This window comes from Pelmatolapia mariae, linkage group LG10_11, assembly GCF_036321145.2.
Source record: "Pelmatolapia mariae isolate MD_Pm_ZW linkage group LG10_11, Pm_UMD_F_2, whole genome shotgun sequence".
Lineage (NCBI taxonomy): Eukaryota > Metazoa > Chordata > Actinopteri > Cichliformes > Cichlidae > Pelmatolapia > Pelmatolapia mariae.
The window spans coordinates 59668100-59683080 of NC_086236.1; the positions used below are offsets into that span (position 1 = coordinate 59668100).

The following is a 14981-nucleotide window of genomic DNA, read 5'->3' on the forward strand; positions in this document are numbered from 1 at the left end:
CCTTTACTGAGACCATTTTTGTTCTATTCTTCAATTTGTTTCTATTTTATAAAAAACAACCCCCCCCCCCCCCCCCCCCCCAAAAAAAAAAAAACCCAGGGGTCAGATTCATCTCTCAGATCCTGTGTCAGGTCTTCATTATGTATTTCTTGAGGACTTTCAGCTACTGTTTGTGTGCTGTAGATAGTTTTTTAGACCTGTCACTTCTTAGTTTCTCGTCTATTTCTCGTCTATCCAGTTTACTCAAAAGTTTTGAGGACACATCGCACACCATGCAGCTCTACTTTATTTAATCCAACAAATTGTGCTTTCTTTGCCATTTTTAAAGATTCATCTAAAGAAACGGGAAAAGAATTATGCTTTTGTGACAGGCCAGGATTAGCAAATTGCCTAAAGATACAATTTAAAATAGATTCTTTGTGAAATTATCTCTTATGTGTAGACACAACACTGGTCAGTCCCTTGACTTTGGTGCCTTTTTGTACTTGATTCATAGGTCGGTGTTAAGTGGCTTAATAAGCAAAAAAATATTCCTCTAAAAATGGCTTGGAAAAAATGGAAAAAAAAAAAAAACAACCAGCATGCAAAGAAAAACCTTGAAAGAGAACTATTGCTCAAGATAACTTTACAGAAATTACAGGAAAATCTGACTCGTTTTTAAGAAAATATAAAGAAATTCGGAGTGGCTCAAGGCTTATATAACCTGTTTAGTACTTAATAAATATCTTTACACAGTTCTGCCACAACTTTAGAATCACAATCCTAATATTGTGTTGGCCTCCCTCGTGCTGCTGAAATAGCTCTGACCCATCGAGGCGTGGGCTTCACGAGACTTCTGAAGGTGTCGTGTGGTATCAGGCACCAGATGTTAGCATCAGATCCTTGAAGTTCTGTAGGATGAAAGTCAATCTGTTACACTGATACAGGCTCAACTCTTTTACATATTCCTCAAATACTTCCTTTAGAATTTTTTTCAGAGCAGCAGGGTGCATTATTCTGCTGAAAGAGACCACCGTCGTCAGACAAAAACTGTTGCCATGAAGGGATTACAGAGATTATTGTTAGGTAGGTCAAGAACGATCTTCCACGCTTGAGTTGCGATATTATCTCAGACAAGTTAGACAAGTTAAAAAACTTTAAAGGAGTGTTTTAACACTTGGGGAAAATATTTTCTACTCTTACTTGCTGTAAGGACTGACATCACTCTCTCTGCTGCTTTTTGTACGATAAATACAAATCATATAAGCAGTCGATTAGGCCAGGTTAGCATAAATACTGCAAAAGGAGAAAAAAAACAATCTAATTCTGTCCAAAGTGAGACAAATCTGCCCTACAGCAGCCCTACAGCTCACAAATCAACACACTCGAACTCCTAATTATGGTGTGTATAAATATTTATCATTAATTGCTTTTACCACATGAGACTGTGGCTAAACCGTCTCCTCCTGTTTACAGTCTTTATGCTGAAGTAAACTAACGCTTCTGTAAGTAATATCCTCATATTGCTTATTGTCCAGGAGGAGAGTGGTGTAGATGAGGTAAATAAGTCAACCTCCACTCTATGACCTTTCGTGTGTGTCTCTGTGTGTGTGTATGTGACTGTCGGTTTGCTGGCCACTTCCTCTATAAACAAAAGTAAATGATAGTGCCGGGTTAAGCCAACAACAAACAAGAGACCGCTGCCTTTCAGATGAACTTTTGAACCAACGGGAACCACAAGCCAAGCTGAAATTGATGCTTAACCCCAAACCAGTTACTGCAGTTTGATTTTGTTCTGGGCAAAATGAGCGGAACAATAAAAAGGGATTAAGTAAGAGGGTTTTTTTGTTTGTTTGTTTTTTTGATATTCGTGACTTCTGAGCTGCACATAATACAGATCATGAAGACCTTACATAAAACAAAACCTGGGCTGAATTGTCTGAATAATACCAGATGTTCATACTTCCTCTTAATTTAAACTACGTCGCACATGATGTACACGTGCACTTTCAGTGAACCTGTGAATATTAGCTGCACTTTGCAGTCAGAGTTGACAAAGCAATCTTAACCGAAGGTCCGCTTGCTGAGGTCTTCCCAAGTTTTCGCTTTGAATGTCATGCAGATTACTTTCCATTATCTACTTCCACAGTGCACTGACAACTGAGCTTTGAGGAAGATGGTGTGATATCACTGAAAGGTCCAGAAGAGGCTAGTCTGAGCGCCAAAGATATTTGGTCAGCTGAACTGATTTTAGCACTTTTATTAATGTATTTTAGCGACAAATCCAAGTGCTGGCTATTCTGAACTGGCTTGAATGTTATCAGTGTGTTATTTTCTGACCATATAAAAAAAAAAATAGTGGTATGTGCATCTGAGCCCAAATCTAAGCTTGTTTCTTTAACAGCAGCTGCAGCATTTCATAGTTTAAACCTGCAAACTCATAGCAGTGAACACCGCTAATGGAGCAGTGATCACTTTATTTATATAACCGCAAGCTGTTAATAAAACACAACCCCTCTTCTGTCTTCATGTCTCCTTACAGCCTGTCCTGTGGGCTACTTTAAGTCCATTTCAGGCTCTATTCCCTGCACTGTGTGCCCATCCAACAGCCGAACCAGCCATGAGGGATCGAGTGTGTGTGAATGTCGCAGCGGCTTTTACCGGGCCGCCAGCGATGCCAACTCTTCTGCCTGCACAAGTGAGCTTTGTCTGTTTGTTTGTTTACGCCTGGCTCCTCTGCGAGGCGTTCAAGGGGCCTCATTGGAGTCATTTGTCATTTACTCAGACTGTGAGAACCGAGATACACAGTCAGTGGAACAAAATCTTTTTGCTTTTAAAGACTCTTTTAATCTTTAAATTGCACCAACAGAAAAACCTGTTAAGCATGAAACTTTCCTACGCTCGTTCATATGAAATTGCCTCACCATCAAACTATTTTATAAAGTTCTTTCCGTTACTTTTCATTGCATAAATGTCTTTGCCAGCCTGCAGGTTCTTTCATATCTTAAACATTTTACCAGATGCTTCCATCTTAGAGTCCACCGCTTGCATTATGTATGTCAAACTCCTCCCATTCTCCCCATCTCTGCTTTCTCCTCAGCTCCTCCGTCTGCTCCTGTCTCTCTGACCTGGGAGTATGAGAGCGGCGATGGTGGGGTTTCCTTGAGGTGGCGCCCTCCGGTGGACATGGGAGGGCGAAGTGAGGTGTGGTACGGGGTGGTGTGTCGCATCTGTCCGTCACCGACCTTCACCAACTCGGCTTTGTGCTCTTGGTGTGGGGAGGGCGTCACCTTCAGCCCCTCCCAGACCAATCTGAAACAAACCAAGGTCACCCTCAACAACCTGCTGACCAGAGTCACGTATCTCATCCAGGTGCTGTGGAAAAACGGAAGATTCTTTTTTGTCTTATCTCACTCAAAGTTTGAAGCACTTCCTGGACCCACAGATGAGATGAATCCACTGTGCTCTATTATTTTTTTACAAGTGCCGCATCAGTAAATACACACCAACATTTATTATTTAGTTCGGCATACCTTGACTAAAGCGTCGCTTATTCCTTATTCATAATGGACAGATATTTCCCCATTTCCTGGCATTTGTCGACCTGTCATAGTGGACGCTGCACGTGTCTGTCTTTGTTTCTCAAACATTGAAGCGTGTCATAAATATAAATGGGGAAAAAAAGGCTTTGAAATTCACATCTGTGTGTTCTTGGCATTGACAGGTGCAAGCCATGAATGAAGTGTCAGCTTTGAGTCCTTTTCCAGTTCGATACTCAAGCATCAATTTCACTACGAGCCAGTCAGGTGAGAACAGGACGGAGAGGATGAAAAAGATGAGATGAAAGAGGAAGAGACGCTCTGATGATGATGTTTGCGTAGATACTGTGTGTGTGTGTGTGTGTGTGTGTGTGTGTGTGTGTGTGTGTGTGTGTGTACGTGTGTGTGTGTGTGTGTGTGTGTGTGTGTGTGTGTGTGTGTGTGTGTGTGTGTGTGTGTGTGTGTCAGTTTTCTCTCCCCCTTCTCCTCCCCTCTCTTTCGGTCTCTTTGCTCCATGTTTTCTGCTCCTGCTCTCTGAATGGGAGGTTGCTCGAGGTTACAAAATCCTGTCAGATCCCATTATGGTCACTGTGGAGGAAGAAAGGGACAAATGAGAGATGGGAAGACAAAGAGACGGAGAGAAAGAAAGATGAAAGCAGATGAGTGGGCAAAGGAGAGGAGAATGGGGCATTGTGCACACCAAGTACACAATTATACAATTTTCCATGAAACCGATCAAGACTGGCTAGGAGGTTCAATGAGCCCATATTATCTAAAATCTTCCTGTGAGTACTCTCAGAGCTTATTGATCAAATGAATGGAATGCAAGAAAGTTCCCTTTAACTGCTCCCAGCTCACTGAGTGAAACTAGATCCTGACTGGTGCACCATAAAAACTCCTACTTCACTTTTATGCTCGACTGAATTCCGTCTACATGTTTTGTAACACTGCCCTCATGTGGGCACTGTCACTTGTGAACTAACAGCTCTCCTGTTTTAACGTGCTCAAGTATCGTCTCTTGTCACCCACAGTTCCCAGTACCGTTCCTATGATGCACCAGCTGAGCCGGGCCCCGGACTCCATCACTCTGTCGTGGCCTCAGCCAGACAGGCCTAATGGAGACATCCTGGAGTATCAGCTCAGATACTATGACAAGGTATGTTCAGTGAAGGCACACATACCGGCAGAAGGTTTCAACATTAGTTTTTTTAACACAAATATCTAATCAGCCAGTTACATGAAGCTCAGCACATTTAGGTATGTAGACATGGTCAAGATAACTCTGAATATCTCAACACATCAAATCTGTAGCAGAAGACCATCTTGTAATGGATGGTGAGCTTTTATGGGCCTCTTGACTTTCACCGTGACTACAAGCATCTCTCTACCTACCCGACGTGTGGTGTATTCTTTTATTAGTGAGCTGGCCTGTTTTCACAGCAGTGAGCATGATCTTGCTGTTTTGACTGCAGTCTGTCATAATCTTCCAGTATTACCAGAATTTCTTTGTTTAACTGACAAATTATAATGTACAAAAATTTGCTAGAAACTACAAAAAGAACATTAACTCATGTTCACAATGGCCAGCCTGCGCAGGCAACAAGATGTTTTATAATGGAACCATTTTTTCCACCATAACGCAGTATGGCATTCAAACAACAAAACAACGGTCTTTTAAGTGTTCGCTGGGTGTAAATACACACAAAGACATCCTTTACTGAACATACTGGCCGTGATTGTACACAAAACAAACTGATCCCAAACAACAGACCCTTAACGTCATTCCTCTCTGTTCGTCAGGGTTCAGATGTGGACAGCGCATTGACTGTGTACAGTGAGACTAACACAGTGACCGTCAAGTCTCTGATTCCCGGCTCCATCTATGCCTTCCAGATCAGAGCTCGAAATGAGCGAGGCTACGGGCCCTACAGCAACACCATCTACTTCACGACGCTGCCTCTAGGTAATGCACACAGTCATTTCTTTTTTTATAGTTTAAGAAAAAAGTATATATTCTATTTTTGTAGGGTCTGTCCCTTACAATAGAAAGCATGTTGAGGCAACTGTTGTTGTGATTTGATGCTATATAAATACAACTGAATTGAACCGATTTGAAATGATTATAGAAAACTGTCAAAAGATCATATTGGCATAAGCATTAAAATAAATGCACATGCTGTTGTTTGAGTGTGGGTGTGCACAACTGTACTTAGTACAAAAACAAGAATTTACAAAGGAAAAACAGACAAAAGCTTGGGCAGCTTTCAATTACTGTAACTGCAGTTACATTCATCTCAGTGAAGTTGCATTACTATATGTAATACAAAGCTTAGTGCTCAATATAAGGCCTTACCATTCACATAAAAAATAGTAAGAGTAAGACCGGAGGAAGATATCAGGACAGCATGATAAATTCAGGAATAGCAATTAGAGAAACTAGGGCACAAACAATAAACTGTGAATCATTTTCAGTGCACTTTAATTAGTTCAATGTAAACTTAATCATGTAGAAATGAGAAGACTGTGTTGCAAACCAGAAGCACAAAACCAGCTATCAGCGACTAGATGTGATATAATTAGAAAAGGTGGACACACCAGGGTAACAAAATTAAAGGTGGTAATAATCAAAGACAACAAGACAGGAGGGAGAGAAATGATTGCCAAAATAAAACAGTAAGTTAGAAACCGAAGCTAAAAAGTGAGCAGACACAGGACGTTGAGACAGGAACTATTGAAGGAACACTTCTAAACTCTAAAATGGACTAAATTAAAACAAGAACTAAAGGCTCCAAAAATCCTCAAAAATAAAAAAGACAGAACAAAACTCTGAACACCTGAAAAAGAAAGAATTCAACATCAAAAACCCACAATCAGAACCGGGATGGTGACACTAGAAGGACCAAAGTTACACTATATGGATACATGTCCAGGGCCACCTACAGATCACTGCTTGGCCATAGAAACCCACACTGTGAACCAGTGTCTGTGTTGATGTTAACGTCAGAGGTTTGAAACTCAACAGTTATTGAATCAGCAGAAAGGTGCGTCTCAGTGACCTTGTGCTATAACTTAACATGGTCTGCCACTTCCTGCCTGAGCTGCTGTGGTTCCTGAGCGTGTTCGCTTCGCAATAATACAACTTACCGTTGATTGTGGAATAGCTAGGAGGAATAAGTTATTGCAACGGTTGCGTTCTGCTACAGTCCCACGCTCGACCTCAGTGAGGCATTTAGAATGACCTATGCTTTTACAGATGTTTCTAAAAACAGACTGCATGGCTGCACCTGTGGGAATAGGATTGAAAACACCTGAATTCAAAAATTAAGAGGTTAAACACCTCGGTATGAACGCAGCAAACATCTCTCTATAGTTATTTTGTCATTTTTAATACTAAGAAAATATCTCTGTCTCAGTGTTAACATCAATATCAAACTTTCAAATAGAACATATATCGCTGTAACTACAGATAAAGTGGTCTGTATATCCAATAAAAGCACATTTGAACTTGTTAAATCCAATGCTTTTAGCTGTAGATACAACAGATTTTTGTTACATAATGGGTTTCTCAGGTCAAAAAAGAGCTGAAAGCTCTGAGATAATGCAGCTGATGACACTCCTGAGACACACGATAGCTGAAGGTGTTTCATTTTCTCTCCCGCAGAGGAGCATTCACAGCAAATCCAGACTCGGCTTCCTCTGCTGGTGGGCTCGGTCATGGGTGGGGCCGCGTTTCTCCTTGTCGTGGCAGCCATTGTGGTTGTGGTGGTATTTCGCAGGTTGGTTGGTGGTATAAATGCCGTAACAGATGAATGCATGTATGTTTTAATCTGGTATTACAGTTTTGGATTGCTTTTACATGGCAGTAAGAGGAGGGAGAGTCCATACAGTGACCGACTCCAGAGGTACATCAGTAACAGAGGTGAGTGAACTATTATAAAATGAATTATTTATTTTGGGATTCATTGTTATTTTATAGGGAAAAAATAAAATGGCTCTATATTTTTATTATTGAATGGATAATACTAAAAAAAATCCTATCTGTGTGTAAAGCTCATCAGCTGTGCATTATAAAAGATAATATTTACCTTGTTTCTAGGATTACATGTCTAAAGTAAAGGACTAAAAGTTCAGTTTTCTAAAAGTAGATTTCTTGTTCCCAGGTGGAGTTAAGTATTATGTTGACCCATCCACTTATGAGGACCCCAGTGAGGCTGTCAAAGAATTTGCCCGCGAGATCGACCCCACTCACCTCAAGATTGAGGAGGTGATTGGTGCAGGTATGTTTCATGGTCTCCTTTCTTTTAAATCTTGCTGTAGTAACGTGCTGGCTGTCAGCACAGTGTAATCTCCTCCGTGTTTATTCCATTACAGCCCAATTTGGTGAGGTTTCTCGCGGTCGTTACCGTCCGCTGGGTCGCAGGGAAGTGCTGGTAGCAGTGAAGACTCTGCGCTGGGGAGCGTCAGACAGAGAGAGGGGAATGTTCCTCAGTGAAGCAGGAGTCCTGGGACAGTTTGACCACCCCAATGTGCTGAAACTAGAGGGTGTTATCACCCGTACCCCTCCAGAGAGGATCATCACTGAGTTCATGGAGAACGGGCCCCTGGATGCCTTCCTCAGGGTGAGAAAAACAACGCACTGTCAGGAATTCCTGCACATGTTACACCACACTGGAGACTTTTTTTTCTCCATCATGTCTCTTAATTTCTTCAGGAGAACGAAGGTCAGTTCAGTGTCCTCCAGCTTGTCGGGATGCTCAGGGGAGTTGGAGCAGGGATGCGTTACCTCTCTGAGAGAAACTTTGTTCACCGAGACCTGGCGGCCAGGAACGTGTTGGTCAACTCCAACCTGGTCTGTAAAGTATCTGATTTTGGCCTCTCCAGGCTTATGAGGGGATTGGACCACAACATACCAACTTATACTGCCTCACTGGTAGGTTAGAAGGGAAGGAGTGCCTTTTAACTTGGTTTCCATCATCACTGAGTGACTGTATATGTTTTTGCTCTGTTTTCATCTATCAGGGCAGTAAGATTCCTGTGAGATGGACGGCACCTGAATCATTTCAGCATCGCAAGTTCAGCTCAGCTAGTGATGTCTGGAGCTTTGGAATACTGATGTGGGAAGTTATGTCCTACGGAGAGCGTCCGTACTGGGACATGAGCAATCAAGAGGTGAGTATGAAGAAAAATGTTTCCTGAATTTTTAAAGAAGCAAATGTGCAAAACCTGTGCTATAGTGCAATTATCTTTATTATGGTGTAACAATATACAGTTAACTAGAATTACTACTTTGCTGTTGTGTGCTTCCACTAACTTGTCAGGTGGCAATTTACATCTGAGTTTTTTAAAAGTCTTATACTTAGACTAAGTGTTCAAGAAATTACATATCAACAACAGCAATTCAGTATTGGACTAAAGGTGCCCTCTGCTCATGTTTTACATAATAGACAGAAAAGTGTATTTAACATTATGATGTCAAAGTGAAGCTGACCTTTGACCTTTTGGATTTTTTTTCATATTTTGCATATAAGTTCTTAAGCTACATCCAAAAACGTGACATCAAAGTGATCTTGAACTTCATCTTCGAGTACAAACGGATATTTGCACCATAAGTATTCCTTCCAGCTGTTCCTGAGCTATAGCATTCATATCATTCATAAGAATGAGGTGCTCATGAAGTCAATAAATGGGATCACGGTGACCTAATGAAGTCCTTCTTTAGCCCAAATTAACATTTTGCCAAGCTCATGGATTAGGCATTATTATCTGTCTTTCTCAGAAGTTTTTAACAAAAAATCTCCTAAATTTTGCATTCAGTGCATCATGTAGCAGTCAAGTACCAATAAAATAAAATCACTACCGACACTGACAGATGCAGAAAATACTGTATCTGAAAAATAAAGATTAATTTATTTTTTGTAAATCATATTTTAAATGCTTAAGCTGTTAAAACAGCCTTCATTATGTACAATATTTCAGTAATCTAGAGGAATAAGCGTATTATTACACAAATGTGGCCCTCCAGTACTTAAATGTACTTCCCTCCCCCTCCTCCTGTTACACAACAGGCATATTTAAACGGTGACAAAATGCCAAACTGATGAAATTTGCATAATTTTCTTTTAGTCATTCTTGAAAGCTCTGAGTGATCTGTGACCTTTCATGGAGGCTAATTACACAAGACTCCATCTGCCCTACTTCTGTCTGATGCCTTCCTCTTTGTGTCTGCAGGTGATGAAGGCAGTAGCAGATCAGTACCGTCTCCCGGCCCCCCACAACTGCCCCCCTGCCCTCCACTCTCTAATGCTTCAGTGCTGGCAGGCCGACCGGGCAGACCGACCAGGTTTCGACTCAGTCCTGTCTTCTCTGGATCGACTCATCAGGCACCCCGCGTCCCTCAAAGCCGAGCCAACTCGGTGAGACGCCAGCTCCTGGCAAACGCTCCCGCAAAGCATATCCGAGGCAGCAGGTGATGCACAATCTGCTGCAGTTAAGGATTCTCGTGCTCTCATTTTTGACATTTACAGAAGCTGCTCCCAGCCGCTGCTCAGCCCCACCCCCACAGACTTATCGTCAGTGGCGACGGTCAGTGATTGGCTGAAAGCGCTGAGGATGGAGAGGTATCAGGATGAGTTTGATCGAGCACACCTGGACACGTTAGACAGAGTCAGCAAGCTTACGATGGAGTGAGTATGCATGGATGGTTACAAACGTAAAAATACAGAAAAATATATCAAACATTTTTAAAGCTGGCTTCTTGACTTAAGATTTAATTATATCATTCATTAATTTAATTTTAGCTATGTCATGAGTATTATCAAACACACTCATCAGGTATCCAGGAACCAGGTGGCTTATACACAACCTGAAACCTCAAGTCAAGTTGTTGCATAGTGGTAAAGAGCCCAGTGGGCCGACGTACTTTTAGACAGATGGGTCAATAGAAGGGCCAGCCATACAAGCACTGACAGCCTTGTTGTTCATTATCATTACTGTATTGCCCTATCAAACCTCTTAATGCAACTGGACCCTCCCCTATCTTTGCTGTGCTCTCACGCACCTTACTGAACAGAGTTTAGTGTGAAAGAAGAGCTGAAAAGGTGGCACTTGTCAGGTTTATATTGTTGATTGTCATTTATGCTTAGAGGTGTATAATCGATTGTGTAGTGATAGGATGTGTGATCCTTAGGAGTCTGCAAAGGCTTTGTGTGCATTCCAGAGTGCTCTGGCATTCACACCCACATCCTGGGAGCAGGGGAGAGGTCGTACCTTCTCTTATTGTTTTGTGGTAGGATAAACGTATCTATATCTGTTTTACTCTAAGTGCCTTTTGTTTAGATCAGGGGTGTCAAACTCAAATACACAGTGGGCCAAAATTCAAAACTGGAACAAAGTCGCAGGCTAACATTAATATTTATTGAAAAAAAAATCTTCCTCCAGATATAAGAATGAATCTTTTCTTATGGATTCAAACAAGTTTTGCTGAAAAACTGAATATGGAACAAGCAAAGCTTAATACTAAACAATATATATATTAGCTGTATAATACCAGTAGGCCAGCTCTAATAGTAATTTGGTATGGCTTCGCGGGCCAAATGTAATTAGGCTGCGGGCCAAATTTGGCCCGTGGGCCAGAGTTTGACACCTATGGTTTAGATGAACTGCTGGACTTCTAGACCAGCAGGTTTAGGGAAGTCGTTTATCGGGTCACACTCTGACCCCACACACACACACACACACACACACACACACACACACACACACACACACACACACAGGCAAGGTGCTCTTTGTGTGTATGTAGACGTCATATGTTAATGAACCTATGTATATTCATGTAACCTCAATAAAAGAGCAGTGTTACGGTGGAGCGGACGAGAGCGACTGGGGTCAAGCGAAGGAACGGCGTTGTCCAGTTCTCTCCCGTGCACGAGATACATAAAGAACTTTGCCTACTCGTGTCTTGCTTTGCTGTGCAATTGAATTGTTTTGAACGTTCCAGCGAATAGGTTTAAGCTACAAACCTATCAGCACTAAAAGCTAAGAGAGACAAAGAAAGAGAAGCTAGAAATAGATGCAGGAAATGTCAAATTAACCAACATGTTAGCTGTCAGGGCAATTGCTGCTGCGCTGTCAACAGTAGTAATGTCCCATCAACAAGCAGTAATGAGCCCTCATAGACACAGGAGGCAGCTGTAGCACTAGCTGTGGAGAAGCTGTGCAGGCGGAGGGACCGCAGTCCCAACAACAGAGTGAGGAACAGACAGAGGGAAATGAAATTAGTATAGTAAGAAAACAGATGAAGGGAGAGAGAGAGAGAGAGACTGCTGTAGACCGACTGCAACAAAAGTGCCAAGGCCGGTTTTTTTGTGCATTTCAGTGCACAAAAACATTTCAGTGCAGCCCTGCATACTGGTGCTTGGCCAGGACCTGTAGGTGTCTCATTGCAACTCACTGAGCACTCCTTTAGTGTTATGAAACAGTCACAATAAGATAAAGGTGCTCTGATGGTGTCGCCACTGATGAGGGACACATAGCTGAGAGGATTTTGCAGTTTTTGTAGGTATCTGATAACCAAAACATGTCACCATAAGATAAGGAAAAGAGAAACATCTGCAACCTGCAGATTTAATTCTTTAAACAATCTTAGAATAGAATAAGGACAGAATGGTGGGTCAGTAGTTAACACGAGGGTCCAAGAAGGTCCAAGAGGAACGAATGCATGAAGAACCCATGCTTGAGCTCCGATTTCAACCATCATCATAAAACATTGTAGATTACACCTGTATGCCTCGCACAGGTTTTTTGTTGATCTCGAAAGTTTTCCCTCCTGATTCTAATCTAATTTTCTTCATAAAACACATTTGAAACCATTTTTGCACATCAAAAAGGAATTTCATAACAAAATATTCAATATTCAGTTCAATTCAGTTCAGTTTTATTTATATTATACCAAATAACAACAACAGTTGGCTCAAGGCACTTTATGTTGTAAGGTAAAGACCCTACAATAATACAGAGAAAACAGAGAAAACCCCAACAATCATATGATCCCCTTTGAGCAAGCGCTTTGGGAACAGTGGGATGGAAAAACTCCCTTTTAACAGGAAGTAACCTCCAGCGGATTTAGGGTCAGGGAAGGGCAGCCGTGTGCTGTGACCAGTTGGGTGAGGGGAGGAAGACAAGCCAATGTGGACTGCAATATTCTTTTTGCAATTAATGTGGAGCCAGATTGATTGTATTCAATCGAATCATGCGGTTTCGGCATCTAACGCTAACCAAGCAGGAGCAACAAGGTGTAAAAATAAGACTCAAACTTCTGCTACTACCTCATTGTGCAGGTTTTCAGGCATTCGGCTCGTGGTAGTCTGAAGAGCTTGAAAACAACTGCATTTGTTTAAGTTTGTGTAGTTGTTTCACATCTCATCTAGGAAGTTTTCTTCAGTTCTGAGGTTCACAAACTTAAAGACGTCCAGTTGCCTACGTTTTTGGGGGTTGTTCTTTTTCATATTAGAAAATAGCACAAAGGGGTTGTTAGATTTTCTGTGTCAAAATCCAGTCTGTATTGATGCATGCTCAATCATCCTGGTAAGGAAATTCCAGAAAGTTGCGTTTTCAGTGGGATAAAATGCAGCGTCCAGGTGAACAGACTCAACTTTCTGGGATAATCCAAACTGTTAGAAAATTACCAAGGTAATTTTATGTTGCTCTTACTTATTGATTTTGTCAAGACATGATTATTGTTGTTTGAACTCTCCTTCAGAGACGTCCAGGATCTCGGCGTGAACCTGCTGGGACACCAGAGGAAGATCGTCAGCGCAGCCCAGCAGCTCAGGGCTCACCTGACACAGGGGCAGGTGGAGGTCTGAAACCTACCAGCAATACAACCTGTGCTGTGGATTTATGGGCTTCACATTCCTTTGCTTGTTGCGTCCAGTTTCCGCAACATTTTATTTGGATGGTGCACATTTTAACCGTAAAAAGAGAGAGAGAGAGCGAGAGAATCAGCTAACAGTGCCACTCTGTCTATTCTGATATACCTGACACTGCAACCAGAAGCAGTGAGAAAAGACTTTTTCAGCCAGTCATTCGAGACGACTAACAGAAGAGAGATACACTACAGGAGCTGCGGCCCAACACAAAGTGAGGCTACAAAGTTGCTGACAAGGAGGACTTTAAAGATTCCTCTATGTTTTTCCACTAGATTTCACTTTATTGTTGTCTGCCTTCTCCTCTCCTCCCCCTCTGCAGTCCAAACTCTCCCTTTCTCCTCCTCTACTCACCTTGCCTGAAATGCTTCTGTTTCCTCTGTGCTCAATAAAACCACAAAAGTATTTTTTGTTAAAGTATCTAGGGAGATCTCTTCTCACAAAGAATTGCGTGAAGACAATCAAAGCCTTTTTCTAATTTTTTTTTTTTGAGTTATTTGTAAAGTTGTATCACTTCCTCTCCACTTTAAATGCCAAATGCTAAACAAACAGTGTTACCTAGCAGCTAATGAATCACCTAATGAGGTGTTACCATTAGCTGTCAGAAAAATATATAGGTTGTTCAGTGTGACAGCAAATACTACGAACCACCAGTCCAAAGTCGGTACTGCAGATCCTTAAAGTTATATAGCAATCACTGCCATAATGTTGGGAAAATCAAACCTAAACACGAAAAGGCTTTTAATAAATGTAAGCCATGTTTTGTTTTTTTGGTTTTTTATCCCCCTTTAGAAGACATATCCAAGGTCTGAGAGCTGCCCTGTTTGTGCAACTCACTCTCACTGTAGAGCCTCTCAGTGACAGCAGAGCTCACTTACTCTAAAACACTTAACAAACTTCACCTCAGCTGCAAACACGAGCTTCTGCCTGCGATGGAAACAGAAGCTAACAGCACCCACCTTTACAGTATGTCTGCATTTCACACTTCACCTCTTTTGTTTGATTGCTAGAGTAACGACACTGAGTCATTGAAGCATTGTGAATGTGTGAAATGAGCAAGATGGACAAAATCTGATCTGATTTACACTTGAAGGAAGGAAGCAAAATGCTTTATAGGTAGCTGCCCTTATGTCTGTGTGCTGTATATGAGGCTCTGTTATTGTGTACATGCTGTACATGATGTGTGTGAGTGAGTGTGTCTGTGTGTGCATGTGTGTGCGCATGTGTGAGACAAGTGTGTCAGGCTACACACATTTATAGGTGTTTACTCGTATGAATGTTCACCACTGTTCAGTAATTGTGCAAATTTGTAAAATAAATATGATTTTATTTAAAGAAGCAGTCTCCTGCATTTTCTTTTTCTGCTCTTATATAAAAATAATAATTATCTGGAAACACTTGCAATATTAAATATGACTTGCAAAAAGAAAATAATGAATATAGTCATTTTCATGAGGCAAATGAATGCTTCAGTTCAGAAGACGCAAGCATGACACCACCCACACATGCAAACACCACAAAGCATATGTTTTGAATC

At 41.5% G+C, this 14981-nt stretch overlaps 1 protein-coding gene across 1 annotated transcript in view; it reads left to right on the forward strand.

Moving 5' to 3' along the window:
• ephb6 (eph receptor B6) overlaps positions 1-14773 on the forward strand; it is a 45568-nt gene extending 30795 nt beyond the window's left edge. Inside the window, exons 6-19 of the mRNA XM_063488616.1 lie at positions 2522-2677; positions 3080-3351; positions 3704-3785; positions 4550-4674; positions 5319-5481; positions 7180-7294; positions 7382-7437; positions 7679-7795; positions 7890-8137; positions 8230-8448; positions 8538-8687; positions 9747-9931; positions 10043-10201; positions 13279-14773. Of these exons, the coding sequence (XP_063344686.1) occupies positions 2522-2677; positions 3080-3351; positions 3704-3785; positions 4550-4674; positions 5319-5481; positions 7180-7294; positions 7382-7437; positions 7679-7795; positions 7890-8137; positions 8230-8448; positions 8538-8687; positions 9747-9931; positions 10043-10201; positions 13279-13384 (2153 nt within the window). The 3' untranslated portion in view covers positions 13385-14773. The remainder of the gene's footprint in view (positions 1-2521; positions 2678-3079; positions 3352-3703; positions 3786-4549; positions 4675-5318; positions 5482-7179; positions 7295-7381; positions 7438-7678; positions 7796-7889; positions 8138-8229; positions 8449-8537; positions 8688-9746; positions 9932-10042; positions 10202-13278) is intronic.
• Positions 14774-14981: the final 208 nt, after the last annotated feature.